The sequence below is a fragment of the Mycteria americana genome, chromosome 4, assembly GCF_035582795.1.
Source record: "Mycteria americana isolate JAX WOST 10 ecotype Jacksonville Zoo and Gardens chromosome 4, USCA_MyAme_1.0, whole genome shotgun sequence".
Taxonomy (NCBI): Eukaryota; Metazoa; Chordata; class Aves; order Ciconiiformes; family Ciconiidae; genus Mycteria; species Mycteria americana.
In genome coordinates, this window is record NC_134368.1 from 77,561,695 (window position 1) to 77,583,596 (window position 21,902).

The 21,902-nt window shown below is 41.0% G+C and overlaps 1 protein-coding gene across 2 annotated transcripts; it reads right to left on the minus strand.

Moving 5' to 3' along the window:
- Positions 1-221: 221 nt before the first annotated feature.
- Positions 222-20,952, minus strand: ZNF330 (zinc finger protein 330). 2 transcript variants are annotated; one of them, XM_075501021.1, is made up of 10 exons: positions 20,654-20,952; positions 16,134-16,263; positions 15,838-15,857; positions 15,654-15,724; positions 13,519-13,598; positions 12,060-12,186; positions 11,198-11,302; positions 8,597-8,643; positions 7,351-7,468; positions 222-6,678 (listed from the first exon to the last, which is right to left on the minus strand). In XM_075501021.1, the coding sequence occupies exons 2-10, from the start codon at positions 16,251-16,253 to the stop codon at positions 6,401-6,403; spliced, it is 966 nt and encodes a 321-aa protein (XP_075357136.1). In that variant the 5' UTR covers positions 16,254-16,263; positions 20,654-20,952; the 3' UTR covers positions 222-6,400. The 2 variants fall into 2 exon arrangements, with proteins under 2 accessions (XP_075357136.1, XP_075357134.1); XM_075501019.1 differs by having other exon boundaries at positions 20,690-20,951.
- Between the last annotated feature and the right edge of the window lie 950 nt (positions 20,953-21,902).

Here is a 21,902-nt window from a genome sequence, read left to right on the forward strand (position 1 = left end):
AGCTCGTCAGGTCGTTAAGTTTGTCCGTTTGCGGAATTCGCCAGTTAATACAGTTGCTGGCCAGACTGTTCCTCTGGGTCATTGTCGTGACTCTGCCGACCACGCGGCTCTGCCGAGCAGAGATACCGGCTGTGTACCGGCTTTTGTCGGTACACAAACAGTCGGGGAATCGAAAAGATTCACCCCTCTCGCAACCCACCGAGTGGGACGAGACAGCAGGTCCACCCTCAGTTGTCTAAAACTTACTGACTTAAACCAAGGTGAGAAATGTTGCTTGCTGGAAAGGCTTCTTAAGCTGTTAATTTGCTGCTGGCTTTGTGAAGTGTTGGACAAAAGAAGAGTTGTGTTCTTCTGAAGGTGTGATAAACCTAGACGGTACCTGCTATGTTTTATGTTGGCACTATCTGCTCAGAAATTATTTCTGATGGTAGATCAGAGGAGTGTGCTTGCGCAGTATTAGCATGTAAATGTCGTGATGGGATCTTTGAAATACATGTAACATCAAGAAAGTGGGGAGAATACGCAAGGAATGCAATTGATCATCTAACTTCTAAATTATTCTTCATGTTCCAAATCTGGTCGTGGTGGTCGTGCGCACTAAATGCCTAGTAAGAAATTGTATGGTGCTCCCTCTGAAGCTCCCTTGTAACTGTTAATGCTTTGGCAAAAAAACCCCGAGATTAAGCTCTGCGTAATGCTTTCTTGGCCTGTGCTTCCAGACTTAAGAGGGGGGTGCAGAAAAAGCCAATTGTGAGCATATGGTACTGTCTCTGCATCCCCCTCTTCCAAAGCGCTCAGTACGGCTTTGTTGTTCAGCTGTTGACAGGGTAACATCTTTATTTGTCTTTCTGTTGCTGTTTCTTTTTCTCGCTTAAATCCATGCTCAATAGATTATTATTTTTTTAATAGGGAAAAAAAACAGTAATAATGACTTCCATATATGCTTGTGGACACATTCTGTTATCCCTGAGGAAGCAGAGTGAAAATACCTTCTTCATGGGATTCAGCTTTTTAGTTGTTTTTCCAGCCAGTACGCATTTAAAGAGAGGTAGAGGCTGCAGCGTTTGGGTTTCTGCAGGCTTCCAAAGTCATCTAGTGAAAGGTCACGTTTCAGTTGTTACGACCTTGAACTGGCAGGAGAGCACACCACTTTGAATTGATGCTGACATCAAGGGTGAGGTCCTTGCACATCTCTCCTGCTGGTGGGAAAATCTCAAAGGGGCTCATCCTTGTCTCTGCCATCAAAATAAGGTGCTGAATTTAAATCAGACTGGAGGCAGCCCAAGGGTTTATGTGCCTGACTAGCAGTGATTCACTTTCAAAAGAATCAGCCTCTTTCTCTATGCCAAAAATAAAATAGTAGGAAGAGCAACGGGCAACTATAGCAGTAAAATGTTTGTATTACCTGCTAAAGAAATTGTGGGTCTTTGGCATTCTAACTCTCTAACAAAAAATTAAAAAAAAAAAAAAACAAACTTACTCAGTGGTTTTGTAACGTGAAAATCTACAACAGACGTCATGTAACATCATAATGAAGTCCAATTATTACCCAGGCCCTGCAGGCACTCAGTACTTCTCATTTCAGAAGGAAACAAAAGTGAATTTCCAATTACAGTTAAGTAGTGAATTTCCAATTACAGTTAAGTAGTGAATTTCCGATTACAGTTAAGTTTGGGGAACACTGTGGAAGAATCACTGGCATCAGAAGTGGGGTTAAAAAGAATGCAGCAAACATTTTAGTATACTTTCATGTCACAAAATAGTAAGAGTAGAGATAGGTACAAAAGGCTTTCTCATGCTTTGCAGTTGTTTCTCTTCAAAAAACGTTGTGCAGTGCTTAAAAATGGGCTGGTTGTAAACCAACAGCAAAACTGCATGCTTATTAGTAGTAGCTTAATTTGGTGAGAGACTGAAATGTGATCCCCCCCTCCATATAGCATGAGTATCTAATCAAGTAAATAGCTGCAGAAGACAAAGTAGAGGCTTGTGAGCCTTTCGTTTGTTTAGCAAAGGGAAACCAGTGGCTTTTCCATGGAACGATCCTCACGTCTGCGACATTCTCTTGCTGATTTTTTTTGTCTATCCTGGCTATGGAAGCTAAAAACTAGGCCCTGCTTCAAATTTCAGATGTGTGGTAGCTAATTACAGTACACATAATCTTAATAAAGAAGTGTCATTAGTTATAAAATATGTTTACTCTAGATTTTCATGGGTAGGAGATGGAGAGTCCAAGCTGCAGAGGGCTGTTGCCAACTGGATGGCTCAGGCTGTGATTTTTGTCAATTACTGTGTTTTCTATTTATGTACCTACAAAGCAGAGATGATAAAATTTGTCTGTGTCCTAATTGCCTTGAGCTTTTAGCAAATATTTACGGAGTACATGCAGGCTTTCAGGAGATGAGTAATTAAATTTCTACATCTTGTTAAATGTGTTTTGTAGAATCTTATCTCTTCCTGCTTTAAACGGCTTCCTCTTTCAGTCTTGAAAGCACTTTCCAGTAGAATTGTTAAAATTTAGAACAAGTATTTTTAGACTAATGGTAGCATATTAACCTCATGTTAAGCTTTGCTCCATCTTCCTCACTTCAGCTTATCCTCATGTTTTGTTCCGTAACACCTCTTGACATTTTAAGATAAACTGTAGATACTAAAGATTATTAAATTGCTCCCACTTGGATAAATGGCAGCTTTGCCATTGGTTCCTCTGGAAATAGGATCAGGACCTGGATAGATGCATGTAATGTCTTGTAAGACACGCTAATATGCTTTCTGCCTGAACAAATAGGGCTGTAAGCACTTCTGAAGCTTGTCCTCTAGTTCTCTGCGACATGCATGCTACTACTTGATCAACCGGCAATTGAAACTGTTCAGTACATTAAAATGATCTTCACATTAATTTGCGGGAAACAAAACCAGCAACCCTGCAACAGGATTGACGAAAAGACTCCTGGTCACAGGTGCTAAATCACACCTGAGTATAAATGAAAATGCATTAAATCCACATAAGCACCCAATGAATTCATAATGAGCTGGTGCTGTCACCATAACAAACCAGTGCCAGAAAAGAAATTACAGAGGTGGCCAGAGCTCTTGTTTTTTAGGGTGTACAGACACAATAAACATTACTGTGATTTTGATTCAAATTCTACTTAAGCTTTGTTTAAATGGTCATCTTCTCTCAGCTCAGCATTTCCTTTAATCGGGGACAGGATTTTCAAAGGAAAAGTCAATCTCATGTACAATCTCAGGATTTTATTTATCTGACTCTTGCCCCACCAGGAAGTGCACTCTGCAGTACTGCAGTCTTAAAAACATGGAGTTATGCAGGGGGTCGTTTGTGTGCCCAGGCACTAAGTCCTGGACTCCAGCGACTTGAAAAATCATCTCTCTTTGACAGAAGCAGCTCAGCAGTCACCTGAAAGTACTTGGTGGACTGTGGCAGCATCTAAACTAGCTTGAGATCCTGTGAGTTGTAAAACGTATGTCCTCAGTACACCAGCATCCTCACCTTGGGACTTGGCAACAGCTAAATCAGCTGCTGAATTCAGAAGTAAATGGAGCACTAATTTACATTTTAGGTGTAGAGATGGCATACTGTCCTGTCAGTGTCCTACTAACATTCCTCCAAGACACTTCAGACTAATAGCAATGAAGAAAAATGGAGCCCACAAGATTGGAAGTTTGTCCCAGACCTGTTTTTCAATAAAGCTAGGATACGTGTTCATTCCATTTCATCCTGTTCCTGCAGTTTACCTTAAGACAACCAAAATTATGCACTTTCTATGAAAGCAAGCTCTGAGGACCTATCCCCAACAGACCACACGCTTTTAACTTTACTAAATAAGCAGAGAAGGATGAGAAAGTGCAACCCGTAGCATCGTATCCTTCCCGTCACAAATTGACCAACTCCATTAGCAGAAAATGCGGTCATGTTTGTCTATTCCAGCTTGAACCCACCGGATTACTTTAAAGCAGCTTAAACATGCTTGTTTTGACCCCTCGAAGGCCAGTCACTGCAGGTCTAATACCTGGGCCCTATTTCCAGCCACGTTCATAGCACAGGCATTTTCAGTGGTATGAACAGCAGTGCAAAGAAAAAGCAAGTAAATGCCTCTGTCCCTTGAGTGGTGACCTTGCTAAATTACAGCAGATATCCTGAGCATCTGTTGTAGGCAGTGCTGTGGCCTTCTCTTACGACAGTATCATAGGAACACGCATTAGCTCTGGAGAATTGATCTTGCAAGGGTCAGTGCAAGGACATTTCAATGAGAAAATGAATAATTCTTCACTCTGATTATGATGATTAATTCTGTTACGTCAGCAGCCTTTGGCACAGCCAGTGACAGCAGCAGATTTCATATGGGAAAAACCTGATTCAGGAGCCAAGAACCTTAAAGGGGAGTTTTGTGCGGTTAAGTAAGAATATTAATAAATGACACACAAGCAGCTATAATTTTACGTATATGCAGAAACGCACATACTTTCCCCATTCCTATATAAGACTTTGTACTGATGTCTAATTGTTTTGTATTTGAAACATCAGCCAAGATAAAAAACTGGCACTGTTGCTGGAATTGACCAGCCACAGATGGACTCAACTGTGGAAGTTTTTGGACCACATGAAGTTGAGCAGAAATTCTATCACAGGTGCCCATTTCACAAATAAGAAATCACTGTTGAACTGGCAGGCATCCTACTTCCCTCACTTTGAGTTTGGTTATGCAAAAGACTAATCGAGACATCTATGAGGTATATAATTTAAGATGGGGAGGTCTTTGCTAGCACATGAGACTGGATGGCCCTAGAGCTTTAATTTTTGAAGGGAATTTGGCTTTCAGACAGTGCTTTAACTGGTTTCCTCTCCAGTTCTGAAGGCAAGCACTTGACACGCACTGATCAGGTCACGTCCCTCTCTCCAGTACAGTTTCTTCCCTCAGCTGCCATCACCAAGTTGTGCTCTTTGTCAGTTTGTTTTTGTCTTGGATGCATTCCAGCTCATGTCTTTTATGCATTTGATATGAGAGGCATTTAGGAGGCAAGTATCAAGGCCAGGTTCCTCAATCCTGTTTTGTTAGGAAATGCTCATTTGGCAATCCTAACATCATTAAAAATTATTCTCAATAGGATATGCTCTGCCAACATATGACCTTTAGCTGTTAAGAAACAGTAGAGAAAGCACCACAAAAGTAGGTAATCCCACAATCAGTTCAGATATTTGACAGGTAACAAGAAATAGCTCTCCTGCATTTAAGCATGGCATTTAGAAAGCTGGAGTAACACTTTAGGTGGCTGCCCCTGTGTCTTGATCTGTCTGCTGTCAAAGCTGCTATCATCTCAACATTCCCCTACAGGAGCAAACTAAATACTATCATTTATATGTGTAGATTGGTAATTAACATGTTGACTTGCAAATCAGAATCATTGCAAACACTTCTGCCAGTGTCACCTCCTCAGCTCAGATGCGCTGATCACTTGCCTCGTACCAGCACATTTGCACAGAACAGTATTTGAACCCAGTATTTTGAACCCCCCTGTGTTTTCTTGCCTTATCAATTCATATACAGGGGTTGTTTCCTATCAAATTTTTTTTGTATCATGAGCAAGGAAAAGAGTTGAAGGCTAGGCACAGAAGAAACCAGTCTCTTTTTGATCTAATGAGAAATTGTCTTATAGATTTTAGTGGCAGAGAGGATACACCAACATTTTTATTGCAATGAAATTTTTGATTATCTGGGGTGCGCTTGTAATGACTGCATATAGCCCCATTGATTAATATCTAATACTAAAAATGCTGCAAAGGTAATGTTCAAGCACACAGAGAACTACATTGATCTGCCTTACCTACATAAACAAGGAAGTTATTTTAGCATCAATTTACACTTTGTATACAACCTGCTTTCCAACTATCCAAGGAAGATCAATATTTATGACAATTCATTAGAGAATGCAGTTGACTTTTATTGTGCAGACCAAAAAAAAAATGCAGTCACCAACCTATCACTACATTAATTTTATGAAATCAGTTAATAAAATTATTGTAAAAAATAACTTAATTTCTGATGAGCAAATGGAAACAAGTTGTACATCTCTCCCATGTTCCTGTATTGATAGGAGAAAATGGCATTGAACCATTATACTCAGTAATTCAAGGACAAAACCACTTCTGTTGCTTAGGGGAATAAAAATATTCCCGTTTTCTCCACCAGTCCCAAACGCAATATTGGTTTATACCAAAAAAAAAAAAAATCTCACTTGGAGTTACTGAAGAAGTCCCACACTCTTTATTCTCTAACTTTGATACGTAAGTACCTGATAGAGCTATCCTACTGGCATGTACACAACTCAAGTGAAGCACTGGGTGGCTCCTTCCAAGTGTTTCTAGCTTGCCAGCATACTAAGCTTAATCTTCTGGTTCCTCATAATGTGCATACCCACTAGCATAGGTCCTTCCTAAATTCAAATTGCTGAATACATCTGTGGTTTCAGTATCAGAATCCTTCCCTCCCTCATCATTGTCATCTTCATCATCATCTTCCCCTTCATATTCATCACATTCATCCTCACGGTCACCTGCATCTCCAGCCTTGCTGGAGGAGAGGCTCTTCCAGTAGGCATCATAACCAGAAGCTCCATCTGCATCTTCGCCTCCAGTTTGTCGGCCAAACTTCAAAGAGCGCGCTGCAGGCAGAGAAAAATCATCATGTTCCCACCCCTCAACAGCAATTTGAGCCGAACATCTGACATTTCCTTTCCGTCCTTTTTCACTACTCAGCAAAGAGCATACAGTGTTAGACAACCTTTTTCTAAAGCTGACATTTTCAGATGTAATCCTTACTCTGACAGAACCTTTCTGCTACACACAGTCTGCCCCCCTGCAGCCAAGTTTGTATAAACAACTGCCCCCAGAGTACAACTTAGGTTTTAGGATAAACCTTTGGTACTCAAGCCAAGAAAACCTGCAATTGGATGTGCTTCGCAGACACAACACATATTGTGATTTATTCAAGAGCGGCTGAGGTAGATTGTATGCATGTCATCAAACTGCACTTTGAAATTCATTAGCCAGCTTCTTGTAGATGAAATAAAGGCTTAAGTGGTGATTTTTTGCAATTTTTCCATAACTAAAATCTCAAACTAAACAAAAGCTTTCACTATATTGGAATCAATTAATGATTATGAATGAGAGACTGCTCAATTCTAGAACTAAGAAACACAAAGTTTTTCCCAAAACAAATGCAGCAAAGCTTTGCAAAACAATTGAAAGTAATTGGACTTTACTCAGTGTTCCTATGCAGAAAAGTAGTCACCAATGGTATTTGTATTGCTTGTTAGCTAGAGAAGCAGGCTTACTTGACATGCTCAGATCCTTTGTCTGCTGAGTTTCATGGCCACATTTAGGGCAGGGAGGCTCTTTTCCTTTTTCCTGCTTGAAAACCTTACTTCGCACATGATCGTCACAAAAACAAGCCTGTGGGATGAAAGGAGAATAAAAAGGCTAAATGTTTTAATCATAGAAGCATACTCTTCAGCAAGAAGCAAGCAAAAAAGTGTCTAACAGCAGCAGGATTTTCTGGCTGGGATTAAAATTTAATGAGCTCTATCTGCAGTGGAACCAGAGTCTGTGCACAGGGCAACCACTTCTGCGTTGAATGTAGTTTCATGGCTTCCTGGGGAAGAGGCTGGATGAAAGGGCTGATAAACAAGTAAAGAAAGTAACATACTCAAGGACTGGATTATAGGGCTGCCCACAAGGAGCCTGGCAAACTTCGGTTTACGTTGACAAGCTTAAATAAAATATAATCAGAGATGTATGCCAGAACATAACTATGCAGTGACCTGAAGGCAAGGATTAGAGATTGAAACTTCACATGTTGAGCACCAGGGTGCCAGTGAAGATATCTGGACAAAGGAACAATTTGGAATGTGAAATCAATGCCATGGGAGACTGCAGAGAAACATATGGAGGGTAAGAAGAGTAAGAGCAGGCAACAACCCAGCACCTGGAGAAATCGGGACAATTGTGATGATGAAGCAGGTGGAACTTTTTATACAAAATTACTTCTGAGTGTGTAAAACCAAAAGCCTGGCATCAACAGATTAGCCTGTGCATGTGTAACACTGGATTAGCTGTGGAGATTATTTCTATTGGACCCAGCCTGCAGTGTTTTCTGGTCAGATCATCACTTGACTGTTTTAAAAAGAGAAAAAAACAACAATTTTTTCAATTGTCTTAGTTCTACGCCAGATCAAAACATATTCCAAAGCCTTGGATTCTGTTCAAGATCAAGGATTTGGGTTTTTTTTAAAGGCCCAAACATGGTACAGCCCCAATTTAAACATAGAGGGCTGGACAAAGTGAAGATCACCTCACCTGGCATAAGGATGCACAACACTGGCTTGTGATTAAGAGGCAAGCACAGATAAAACCCCTTTTGTCCCCCATAAGTCTGCCCCCAAGCTTCAGAAACTAATATGAAAGGATTAATATTTTTTTTTAATAATGTAGACAAGACATGACAAGGCTTGACAGCAGCCTAGGAGGCTAAGGAGAACAACTCTAAAATCATAGCTACTTGCAAATGTCTTTACTCTTTACCTTACAACGCAGGCATGAATGCTGCCCAAGCCTGTTACAGGAAACACCTGTTGGAGAAAATCAGTATGTAAAATTCAGTACTTGGAAACTGCAGATCTGTGATGTTTTTAAAACCTTGTAGAAGTATGTAATAATGTAGTTGAGGCATTTATTTTTAATTCCCTGACACAAATGCACTTCGGCAACACGAATCAGTCATTTTACCATACAGTACCATTTTACTAGATTTTTTTCAAGTCTAAGCCTCATTGCAATAATGTAATTTCACACAAAAAGTAAAAGTTGAAGAGGGGAAAAAGTTTAATTATTTCTTGAGTTTCCAAACTTTTAAAAACAGAAGTTTCAGAACCAATTTGGTATTAAGTGATCATCTTGCTTTTCCTTTTCTTGCAATGTCAAAGGAAGGAGTGCTAGCATTTTACAGTCACTTTGAACAATGCCATGGCAGCCTTTAATACCTTTATCTCATTTAAATGGGATGTGAGAACACTTAAAGCTTGCAAACTTCCAAACCTAGAACAGTTGTTTTGTTCTGTATTTTCTGTCATGTCCTCTGGAAACGTACTTCATTGCACACAACTTCGTATGAAAATCTATCTGCGTTAAAAGAATTGTAGCTGGCACATGAGCTGTAAAGAGCAGAATCAGTGCTCAAAATCTAACTTGTCTTGAAGCTTCAAATTGGTTTCTTTACTCCACTAGTACAGTAAAGGCAACCACACAGGAACTGGCAGCAAGATGAAGCTGGGTGAATTGTTACTCCTCAAGAAGCATAATATGTGTTTTATCAGTCTCTGTGCAAGTACTCATTCCCTTCCACCTTGCCCTACTGCTGTGACAACAAAGTTTTTGAATCTGAAGTAATATCATGAGTTCTCCACATGAGCAGGACAGCCACAGGATTTAGCGCTCCGTCATGTTTAAAGATCGAATTGGAAATGCTAATGCATGTATAGTCAAATACTTCTGGAGTATCTGCACTTTAAAAAACTTCTCTAAAATAGTGATGGAAAGTAACAGTACCTTTTTCACAGCTAGAATGGGATTTAGACTACAGTTGCATGACCACATTTAAAGTTCGTGTGTTCTGTAAAAGTTCAGGTTTTATAATCTTGTTACCACACACTGACAAAAATCCTGCTTCTCTACCAAGACTGCACTGTACCACGAAACATTGAACACAGTGAAAACCCTCCAAAAAATCAATTTCTCTATTCAGGGTGTGACATCACATCTGTGAATTAAAAGCTTCCAACAATCACTGAAAAAAAATTCTTGTGGAACAGCTGTTGCTGCTTCAATATTGCTATGCAGGAAGATATTCTGGCAGAATACATCAAGGGAAGCTAATCAAGGCTTAGAAAATAGCTGGCTGGGAAAAAAAAGGATGGGAGATTAAAACAAGATAAGAGATTTCTAAAGACACAGACTATAACATTGAAATCAACAAATATTGTGAATTGGGAGAAATCAATTAGGACAAGAGATTAGTCAGTTCTGAAGAAAACAGTCTTATGATAAAGAGCACCTTGAATTTCTACAATAAGGATTGAAAATGTGATAATAGTCAAAATACACACATACAAGTTTTGGACAGGACAAACACTTGTCTCATGGGATAAACCAAATAGTAGTTAATGGTAGAAAAGAAGTACTTCTACAAAAGATTAGTTATTTCAAATATGCATAGTCTTGGTTTGTATGTGTTTTGTTTTTAACTTCCCTTGAAGTTTCCCTGTTTCAGCCAGAGATGAGTAGTGGACTAGCAAAGTCCGGCATGGCCATCATGTCCTCTTACAGATACCAGTTTCAGTTTTGTCCACACAATTAATGGAAGTTCAAAAGGACATAAAGTCTTCAGCTACCTGTTCTTTATTCAGTAAAAGTGGACATCAGTGATGATACAAAAATGTATCATCACTTGATACATTACTGACACACATGTCCACAGTCCACTGGTCAGTGAAGAAACTAACACTGAGTTCATGCTCTGGATGAACACTATTTTTGTTACTCCCTTCCATGCTCACCCCGTCTCACTGAATCAGATGATGACTGCTTCCTGAGTCATGGCCTTCCTCAGGCCTTGCTGCTTTTGCAAAATCAGCAGATGCAAACCCTTCACCAACGTACAGGTGAAAGTTTAGCCAGACTAACACAGGTGGTATTATTTAGGGCAGCTATTTTCCATGCAGAACAGGTATCTAGAAATAGCTCATCATATGGCCATAAGAGTGGAAGAGAGCTCCTTCTTGCCTGCAGAGCTTTGTGGAGTAATAAAGCAGCATCAGCAGTAGTTCTGGCCACTGCCAACACTGACACTTTAGAAACTACTGGCTCCTGCAAAGGCAACTTCCCATGGGAGGCCTGTAAGATCCGGGCAGGGAAACAACTGCCATCTACAATCTGGCATGGAGGAAGGTCAAAGACAAAAGTTCTAGTTTACATAATGGATATCAAGAGCAAGCACATAGGAAACGGGCCCTTTCCTCCAGTGGTGGTAAAAGCTGTTCTGAAAAGGTGATGGAGAGTATTCTGGAGCACAGAGGAAGCAAGAGTCTGCTTAGCTGTGGTGAAAGGGACTATGAATAACTAACTTACATTTAAATGTCTCTGCTTCCAGAACTTGGCAGCTGGCTTGATGTTCAAATTGATCATCTTCACAGAGGAAATTGTGGCAAAAAGAGCAGGCGAATATTCTGCCTCCTAAAAGATTTATCAAGGCAAAATAATCAGCAACAGGCATAAGCATCAAGTTCTGCTCTGCAAACAATTTGGGCAGTAGTTTTGACTGAAGACCAGTTCTCCCTTCTGTCACAAATGCTTCAACAAAGTCCTAAATTAGACACTGCCATCCATTATTACACTGAAAAATACCATGTATCCTAAATACAAGACAGCATAAATATAAAGCAGGTGTTACTTCTAGTCCTTTTCTCCATTTTAATTCAACTATGGCATTAAGTATTTTTCTTAAATCAGATCCCATTCTCTCTCATCCAGTTTCCTTCCCTCCCACCCCCTCACCTCTGATGCACACTTGAAATAAACACTTTAAAGGATTCCATAAATGGAGATCAGTATGGTTTGCTAAGCAATTGGGAATGGGAATCCAAATACCTGTACTAGCACAGATGAATGGAGTGGGAATGGCAGAAAATTGTGTGTTGACAATCCGATGCAGTGCTTAATTATGTGAAGCTGATTGGACAGTTAATACTTTAGATTACATAACCATCCCAGAGTTGAGCACTGTATGTTCTTGAGCAGGCCATTCACATTCCCTACTGCATAAGGTCTATTTTTAAAACGGGGAGAATGCCTTGCTTTGAACAAACATACTGCAAGGACTAATCAGTGAAGATTGAAAATGTTATGTTAAGAATATAGGTACAATAACTTAAGCAATGTGAGGAGAAAAGCATCGTTTAGATTTTCTTATTTTTAAGTGTGAGCAACCTACCGTGGTCCCAGACACTTCTTTCGCATTCAATACATTCTGCATCTGCGAGAGGGCAGATACACGCATGTGTGCTGAGACACTTCCTCCCGTGACACACCCAAGCTTCACAGAAATCACAGATTGCACCCTGCAATTACAGACAGAGATCATCTTGGGACTTCTGCAATACCTAGAGAGAGGGTCTTATTCCATAACTCTGAATGTATCCAAGTATCTCAGTGGGTTCATTCCAGTTGAGCGAGAGTATGAACTACATCTGTATTCCTATCAAGCTGCTCCACAGTTCATCCTGTTTGTTTGATACCCATTTCTGCAGGATTGAATATAATGCAAAATAACTTGGTTTTCTCCTTTTCTGTTTTTTACATTTCCTATCTTAAATCTTACGCATGAAAATTGTGTCCTCCAGCCAAAACCTGAGATCTATAAATGATAACAATGTTCTGGCAAAAATGCAATTTCAAAAAAGACCTGAAAAATGCCACTAGATTCTTATAGCTTAAATCACTCATTTGGATTTTAAACCATGCTATATTAGAACACAAGCTCCGCAGAAAGCAAAGATCAAATAACTCATTAGAAATAAGTTAGACTCTCTAACTTTCATTTTGATTAAACTACAAGATCTACACATCAACTATCCCTTAATTGTAGCATTTAAGAAGCTTCCTCAGCCCATATGTAACAAACTACCATGTGCATTACATGCACACAAAACTAAGAAAACAATGGTGAATCCAAATTAATTGTTGATGAAAATATTGCATCAGTGAATGCATGGAATGAGTTTAGGAACTTCAGACTGGAAAGGCCAGCTGTGTCACTGAGAAAAGCTGACAGCCAACTGGAGGCAGAAACAGGACAGAGGTTTAGTCCACACAGCATTTAATCCAGAGGCTATGACATGTTATACCTTGCTTTCCAGAATGGAGTAGCTAACTTGTCCTTCTAAGAACAAAAATCGAAAGGTCAGAAGCTATGACTATCTCCGCTAAGAGCCCAAATGATTTTTTTTTCTTCTGAAAATAAAATTCCCCCCTAATGCCATGGAACAGATTCCTCTCTGTGATACTGAGGGTCTCTGCAATACTGAGAAGACAGCAACAAAAGTCCACTGGTTTCTACAGAACGATCCTAGATTCTAATGGAGACTGGGAATTGGCTACACAGCATGTAAGCATGTAAGCTCCAGTGCTGTTAACACATGTGCATAGGGCCTGCCACCAACACAGATCTGCTAGCATCCAGGACATGTGTCAGAGTTTGCAGGAGTTGAATCTAAAAATGCAAAATTTGGGTTGCCAGTATAAGGGAAAAATCAGTTTGTGATGGTCGAATGAGAAAAAAAACTTGGCATAGTACATGCTATCATTCCATAAATCTGTTTTATCCTTTTTTCAGAAAGATTTGCATAGAATAACCTCAAAGTGCAAAAAAGGCTGTAATTTTGTATACATACCACCATTGCTAGTCCAGTACTGTACACACCAGCATGCTTTATAACACAGTCTGAAGACTTCATCATGCATTTGGTTTTTCCTGTTTAAAAAAAAAAAGGCAAGCAACCAGAAGAAAACTATATAAAAATTTTTAAAAATTAGAATGAATGATCATATAAGAGCTTCAACTAAACACCTGTGCTTAACTGTAAATCTAGGTAAAAATAATGCAAACAAATGTCTGCAACCTGCAACCCACCCTCACATCTCCCTTAGATCCAATTAGTTATTGTCTGTTTTCAGCCAAAATCTCTTGCCCCAGTACTGAGATAATAAGGGAATGTGTTGTCTTGCTCTATGTTTTGAGGCATTGGCAAGAATTTCAAATGTCAAAACAAACCAAAGAACAAAATTAAGGTGAAAGCCAAGCAATGACATCTTAAAGAATTGCATTTAAAACCGCTGCTAGTTCTGTCCCACCATAAAAGCAGCATGTGCTGTGTGCAAGGCTGAGGTTCTCTGAGAAAAAAAAACACGCACACCTGATGATTTAATTACTTACAAGTACTTGGATACTTGGGATTTTGGTGGTGGTTGTTTCGGTTTTTTTTCTTTTTTAAAGCCATGTAAGAGATTACTTCCTAGACAAAATAATTCCCTTTAAATGCAGGGGATGGGTGGGAGAAAAAGCCACTGTCTGCACTTAAAAGCCATTCTGACACAAACAAGCAGTTAGGCTGAGAACTTTCCCCTACTCCTTGCCTCTGACATAGATAGCTCTATCAGAAAGATCCACACTCTGTATGCAGTTATACAATCAAAAAAATCTTGTAGTTAGCCCAGGCTACTGCAGTGGAGTTTTATCACTGATTTAAGCTGCCATGCCACAGACCCCTTTGGTGTCTCTTTTATTGCCTGCTTAGAGAAAGCAACAAAAGGGTGCTCCCTGCAAACCCATTCAAGAGCTGACAAAACCAAATTCTACCCTGAAAATGTAATTAAATCCCAGTATGCAGCATCAGCAGAGTTTTGTATTAAGTCACACCTCAGACACCAAATGGCACTCGGAGGGTGAGGAAGGAGCAGTGGTGGGCTGAGCTGGGCAACAGGAGGTGGTGAGGGTATTACTGGGTCTGGAGCACTGCAATACAGCTACCTTGCTCCCATCCCTCAGGGACTTCTCCAAGAAAGATGCTGTTGGTTTATAGGGGCTGTCCCCAATGCTTCACTAAGCACCAAACAGCTCTAATGGTCTTTGTCTTGGAAAACCCTGGGACTCAATATAATTTGGTGGTTGTTATTAGGAATGCTTTTCCTCCAGAAACATACTGCAGATTAAGATAAATTCAACACACAGGAGTCAACTTCAGATGCATAATATACTGTTAGATAGACAGCATGTTTTTATACTGCACTGCGTGATGACAGAAGGAAGACTTATGAAGGACAAAACAGCCAAATTGCTTAATGACAAATTGAAAATCTGCAAGGATATGTTGAAACAGTAAAACAACAAAATTCACCTCGAAGTATGAAATGATTATCAACAAACCCTGCAAGCAAGCAGCCATTTAAAAAAAAAGGGGCATTTTAGCCTGATTCAGAGCCGAGGTCTGTCACCAGGAGTCCTTCTCTTGATTTCAAAGCATCAGCCCACTAGCACATATAAATAACATGAGCAGCATATTACATTAAAAACCATGCAAGGTGAATAATGTACTGTTGCTTTAATTGATATTAAACTGATCAGAAATTATATCATCCCCAAAAAGCAGTATTTATCAGTGCCTTGCTGGCAGTCAGAGCCTTTTTAACTTTGCTGTTGTTATGAAACAATACCCAACATGGTCAATCTAGGGAAATGGTCAGTCAGATGTTCTCAACCCTAAAAGGCAGTGAGACAAGTTCTTCCCAAGACCAAATACTGAAGACAAGCCCATGACCCAGAACTGCAAACCTCTGGGGGTCAACAGGCATACGCATTAGTGCGTATCAAGCAAGATCTCTTCTCAAGGAGGATATTCACAGCGTATTTAAAAGAACCTGCTCCAAAAGTCACAAACATACTTTAAGACAAAGGTACTCTAATTGCTGAGAGTTTAACAACACAAATGGGACTGAGGATAGCATGTTTTCCTTCATTATTTTTACTTACCACATTGTGCACAAATGGGTAATTTTTGAACAGAGTTACAGAAGTAGCAAAAAGCTCTATTCTTCTGTCGTCTAGGCACATGCAGGGGGAAAAAAAAAAACAAGCAAGCATTAAAAAAGACCTGTAAAATGTTTGAAACTAATTAATATTAAACTAATGGTTTTAGAAGGGGAAAAATACTTACCTTTGGCACTTATCACATTCCTAAAGAAAAGAAATAAAATACTGGTAATTATTTTTATTCCAGGTAAAATATATAAAATTTACAGACCCCACAGGGACTCTGAATTGGGTTCTGATTAGGAACCAAACTTTTTATTGAAGTATTATACCTCTGATGCAAATGTAACCTTAAATATAAAGGAAGGACGGTAGGAAGAATGGCATTCTAGTGGCATTAAATAGTCAATGTAATAATCACTGGTTTTACATAATTCAAAATCAAGTACTGTAATATAAAAATACTTCAGGTATTTTTACCATTGAAGCATTACAAGGGTGTTTGGCTAAATCTATGTTGGCTCTTGAAGCCCTTATCTGCTTTTCACGTTCACGACGGTTCTCAGCTTTCTTACGAGCACCAGTCTTCTTTTTAGGCATTTTTCACTATCTGTGGGGGGAAAAAAATAAGCACATAATGAATGCACACAGACCTATGTATGTAAATACATGGATATACATGACACATCCAGCACTAAAACTGGATCTTGGAGTTCCCATGTTAACTGTGTTTCATCTCCATTCATTTCCTTTTCTGAAAGTTTCTTTTCAAACATAGAATAAGGGGCCAGTCCCTTAGGAAGAGTCATGTGATGAATCATGAAGAATCTTGTGATCTGAAAAGGACGTTGCTGTCTTAAACTTTGCGCTTAATTATCTTTGAAGTGTTTTGCCTTAAAAAAAGAAAAAAAACCCGCTATGTTTTGTAGATTTGTTTGTTATGTGCCCCTCTGGTTTTGGTTTGCCTTGTCTATTTAATAAGGACAATATTGAGCTCATTTTTTCTTTCACTTCTGTCTCTTCTCATGCTCACTAACTACTACAATGAGTTAAAAAAGCATTCTTCAGGTAAGCGAATCGTGATGTACTGCAAAAATGCAAATTTCACACTTCATGAAGGCTTAGAAACAAAATGTCATTGTATAGACTCAAGAGCTATGACAAAGGGACGTTTGTACTGCTTATTTATCATTCTAGCACATTAGCAATAACGAAGAGATGAGTATGCATTGCTTTGAAGACGCCGCTGTTTCCCAAGAAGGGTTTACACTAATTTAATTCCACCTGGTTCAATGCGTGTGTCTGTTTTAACATTCTAGGAGGGAACCAATGCAATACAGTGGAGAGACCATCAGGCAATCAATCAGACCACTGCTCCCTTGTCATCTCCACAATGAACTGTGCAGTATTCACATATGCTTAGTTTACTCTGTGTTTATAATAAATTATCCTGACTTCATGAAATGGACAACTGAGAGATTAAAGGTGTGGTCTGATGTTAGAATTTCTCTCGTCAACACAGGCGCTCAAGATAAACACCCTTCCTTACGCTCCATCTTTATCATCCCCGAATTTCCGCTGAGGTAACTGTTGTTGGTGTCACATTCTAAACCAGATACAGGTTAAAAACAAAACCAAAAAACCCAAACCAACAAGCACCCCAAGACACAAGCAATCTGATGGGGAAAGACAGTGAAAGGGGGGTATTTGCTTAGCAAGCATGGGAATAAGAAAGCAGCTAAGGAAGAGACAAAGACCTCTCCACTGACAAAAAAATTGCCTTATTGAACATAGTCCTAAAAAAAACAGTCGCAGGTCTATAGCCCAGGTGGACACACTTCTTCATGCTGTAGCTACCAAACTATACTTCCCTGCAGATGACAAGACAGCTGAATGTTTGGAAGTGTTTAGCTCTTATTTTGGTACCTCACTACAGTGCTTCTGTTTTGAAAACCTGGCCTTCCTAGCAAGTTGCCCCAATATATATTGCACTGTACAACTAACCCACAGTTTTTTGAGCTACAATTACACCTAACAGTGCTCCTTGCTCTGCCTCTGATTTCCAAAACTGCAGAAATATACCTTCAAACAATTGACAGCTGAGACTCAAGCGTCATCTTAAAATCTCAATCTCCACGTATGGAATTTGAAGAAAACCACTACAGACTTGGGGCTTGGCAGAAATCGGCCCACATGATGGGACAGCTCTGCCCAGGCAAAGTTCTGCTGATTCCAGTAGGTCTCTGGGTGGCTACCAGGGGCCACTGGCATGGGGAAATGGGAGGTACCTGCTCTTCCCAGCCTCATCCCTAACTCCGAGCAGACATGCACGCTGGCATCTGTAAGGAGAGCTGCAGCATCAAGAGGCAGAGAATTGTAGCAGCTTAAACATGGAAGAAAAATTAGTATCTTCATTCAAAAGGTCTTATAAAATAAACACAACAATTCTAACTTTCCAGAACAAAGAAATACAATGTCCTGACCAAATACTAAAATTTGGGTTTGATAGCACATACAAATCAGTTTGCTCACCCTGTAGCATTTTGCACCACGTTTAAACTGTATTAGTGTCATATTTTGTAGTCAAAATTGTATTGCTGAGCTGCCTGCTGGCAACTGTCATTATTCTAGAGCGTGACATTTCTGACACTGGGAGTCCAATATGAGGTTGCACACTAATTTTCAAACTGCTCGAATGCTGATTTAACAACAGAATCTAATGGTTAGTATTTATACCTTGACTTCTTCACATTACCTCATAATCGAAAGCACCAAAATGACAAACCGTTTTCATGAAAAACACTGTCTCAATGACTACTGAGGACAGAGATAATAAGAAATCTTTAAGATGGTAGTTTTTAGAAAGTTGCACTAAACTAAGTAACAACAAAACTGCAATGTCAGGTCCTTTTAACAAAGCTACCGAGTCAACCCAGGCTTTCAAACACCATCCAATAAATAACAACATCCTATAGATCAATATTCTATCACTCTTTCCCTCTGAGCTTCCACTTAAGATGTTTGTTGTCTTTCCCCTGAGTTCTAAATCTTTAGGGACTTTACTACCTTTTAATTTTCTTACTAGAGCTTAGTAGTGTTATGATGCCAGAAATTATGACAGTAAAAACTTTGCTTACCTGCAATTCCTTTCAAATCAGGGTATCGCACCTTTTAAAAGCACTAATCAGTATTTTAAATGCCTCTGCAGTATGTTCTACCTCTGCTGTTGGCAACGCTTCTGTAACCTGAGGCTGAGGGATGACCCAAAAATGTATTTAGGCACACAACACCACTAGCAAATGCTCAGACAGGAAAGATCCAGTGGAATCTGTCTGCAGTCCAGCTCCTCTGCAGGGTGCATGGAAGAGAAAAGTGCCTCTGGGGGACCTAAAACCCAATCATCAAGGAAATGCCTACAGTGAACTACTCACTTCAGATTTACCGGAAAGAGCGTGTGAATCTTTTGCTTAAACAGAGTCTTTTTGCTGAAGGCAGAGCCTTATGGCCATGCTAGCACCCTCCTTTTCATCTATGATGCTATTGTAAGAGAAGTTGCCTACGACACAGTAGGTCCATGCTTGGTTCCCTCCTCAGCCCCAGAAGGAACGACCCTACTGCCCTACAGAGCGTCCGAGCTCCCGAACTGGGAGCAGTTCTCCACGCGGGGTGTTCCTCCATGTGAAGTTTTCTACTCAAGAACAAAATGCTCCACATTGACTGGGTCAGAGCAGCAGCAGGAGCGAGCGTGACTCTCCAACTTAATGGCTGATGCTGTGGCACAGAAAGCACAGAGTTCAGATATCAGGAGGCTGCGTATGAGGTGAGCAGTGGTTCAAAGGAAAAGTCCTAAAATGTGTTGTGTGCATACTGGGTCCCCAGCACTGTGTGTTTCATTCTGTAAGTTTCACCTGCTGTTCCTCAGGTGCTGTATTATTTGCTCAGGTAAACACAGGCAAGGACAGCAGAGTTCCCACCACAGCTACAGAGACTGCTTGTATATTTTACCTGATGGTTGTGCTATGTAAAATACATAAACAATGTCTAGCATCTAAATTCTGTCCAAGTCCTAGCATGCCTATGCCATTTTTTCCCCTCTTGAATATTGTCCTTGATGGAGGTCCCAAAGACACACACCAAGTTTGCAGCAGACAGGAAAGCAGATTGCACCAGCAGATTTCTGAATCTTCTGTGCCAAGCACGATGTTCCCTTGCGTCATATTATCTTGTCTTATGTGATTGCGCTAACCACCCTGCTGTCACAAATATAACGAACAGCTGTAACAAGCTACTCATTTGGGGGGCAGGGGAACTGTCGGGTTACTCTTATCACGCCACACAAATACTAACACCCACAAGAAGCTTTCCATATTTCAAGATTTCTTGTACTTGACCATCAAATCACTTCTACCTCATGCATATTCATCAAAAGAAGGATCACGGTAAATTTGCTGGGTCACCTTTGATTCCATTCAGAATTCAACAAAATCTTTTACTGCTTTGCAAGCATTATACAAGATTACAATATTTAAAAAAAAAAAAAAAATCTGTATTAGCAGTATCTCATGTCATTCCAGTCCACGATTCCTTCTAATAACGAAATCATTTTCAAGGCACTGTGATTTCAAAGACTTGCTCGATCTTTTAGTACCAAGGTGGCTAACTGTGCTCTGTGACCGCAGCGTCTGCGCGCTGCCGCGCTGATTAGGGCCCAGATGCGCGGTGGTTTTCCTCAGGCACGTCCCTGGCCGACAGCAGCTTCCCTCTTCTGGAAACGCACCTTGTCCCCGCCGGTAACGGCTGCCTGCCCGCCGGTAACGGCTGACCCCACCGATAACGGCTGCCTGCGCGCCGGTAACGGCTGCCGAGCGTGAGGCCGACGCGCTCTCACGACCTGATTTAAGGCTGTTACGTGAAACGCCAACAGTAGGCTAGCTTTTCGAAAAACACGCATACTGCGGTTTTTCAGCTTTCAGGATTTTACCTTATTTTAGTATTTTTACCTAGGCCCCCAAACCGTGTCGCAACACGTTTCCAACCTGGATCGCCGTGCTCCGTATGTCTCGGCACTTATCTCTGGGGAAGCCAGCGACCGCTTCGCTTGCTCAAACGCGGAAGCCGCGGGGGACCGGGACCGGGACCGGGACCGGGACCGCCGCCGCCGCCCCCTCAGCGCCCCGCGCCCACCCGGCTCCAGCAGCCGTGCGGAAGCCGGAAGCGGCGCACTGCGGTGCGCTGCCCGCCCGGCCCCGCGCGGCGCGGCGCGGCGGGAAGGTTCCGAGGGCGGCTGCCCGCCGGGAACGGGGGCCTGAAGGGGCCGGCTCGTCCCGCGGGCCCAGCGGCCGTCCTCTCCCGTCTTTCCCGTCACGGCCCGGCGGTGGGAGGTGCCGCACCGCCGGCAGGCAGCCGGGGGGCGAGGGGAGGCACGGCCTGGCGTGCTGGGTAGGGGAGGCTGAAGGGGCAAACCGGGAAGTAAGCAGAACTGGGGGCTCAGGGAGGCCGGGGGCTCTGTGTGGCGGGAGTTGGTGAGGGAAACCAACGCCAAAATAGCAAGTCTGCGCTTTCTGCTCACAGAATTGCAGTGTCTGCGGGTTGGACATCAAATGGTTGGGAACCAAGAAAGGGCACGATTTCCGCACTGCAGGGAAAGGTGTTGCCAGAGTTTTGGAAGGAGACATCATTAAAAATGGTAAATACATAGATACCAAAGACGGCACTCTTAAGCAGGAGTAGTTAGTGCCTGCCTCTTGTGTACTGTTAAGCACTTGGCGTTACAACGCAAACTGATTTGCATGCGCTTGTGTCTTCTTGGACAAAAAAAAAAAAGCCAAACTGCTCTCTCCACATGAATGTCTGTGTCCTGAAGAGAAATTAGGAAAAAAATCTCTTGGTGTTATTTTGGGGGTCCTAATTAAGGTAATCTTTCTCCTCACTTACAATATGCTGTCGGTTTCACTGTGGTTGAGAAATCATTGAAGAAGTTTTCATAAGCTGTTTGCATGGATGTTACTGTTCAGTGGTTGTTCCATCCTCAACTTTTGTTTGCTTTCATGGCAATTGCCCCACAGCTTTCACTTGATAGAGACCAAATGTTAGAGCATAGTAATTGCAACAAGTAGTTGTGATTGTAATTGATTAGGGTTGGGACCTGAAAAGTTATCCCTGAAATCTTTCATCAATGGCTCCATCTATTTTCAAAATAAAGTATTGTTTAATCTTAATGGTAGGAATACAGTGTAGCTTATAAAGGGA

Excerpts from the sequence above, each read along its gene's own strand:
- ZNF330 (XM_075501021.1), bottom strand. The coding sequence starts at position 16,253 with ATGCCTAAAAAGAAGACTGGTGCTCGTAAGAAAGCTGAGAACCGTCGT. Across the intron at positions 12,187-13,518 it reads GTACTGGACTAGCAATGGTG|GGTGCAATCTGTGATTTCTG; the intron begins GTATGTATACAA and ends CTGTAATTGCAG. Across the intron at positions 8,644-11,197 it reads GGAAGCAGAGACATTTAAAT|GTGTTTCCTGTAACAGGCTT; the intron begins GTAAGTTAGTTA and ends TTTCTCCAACAG.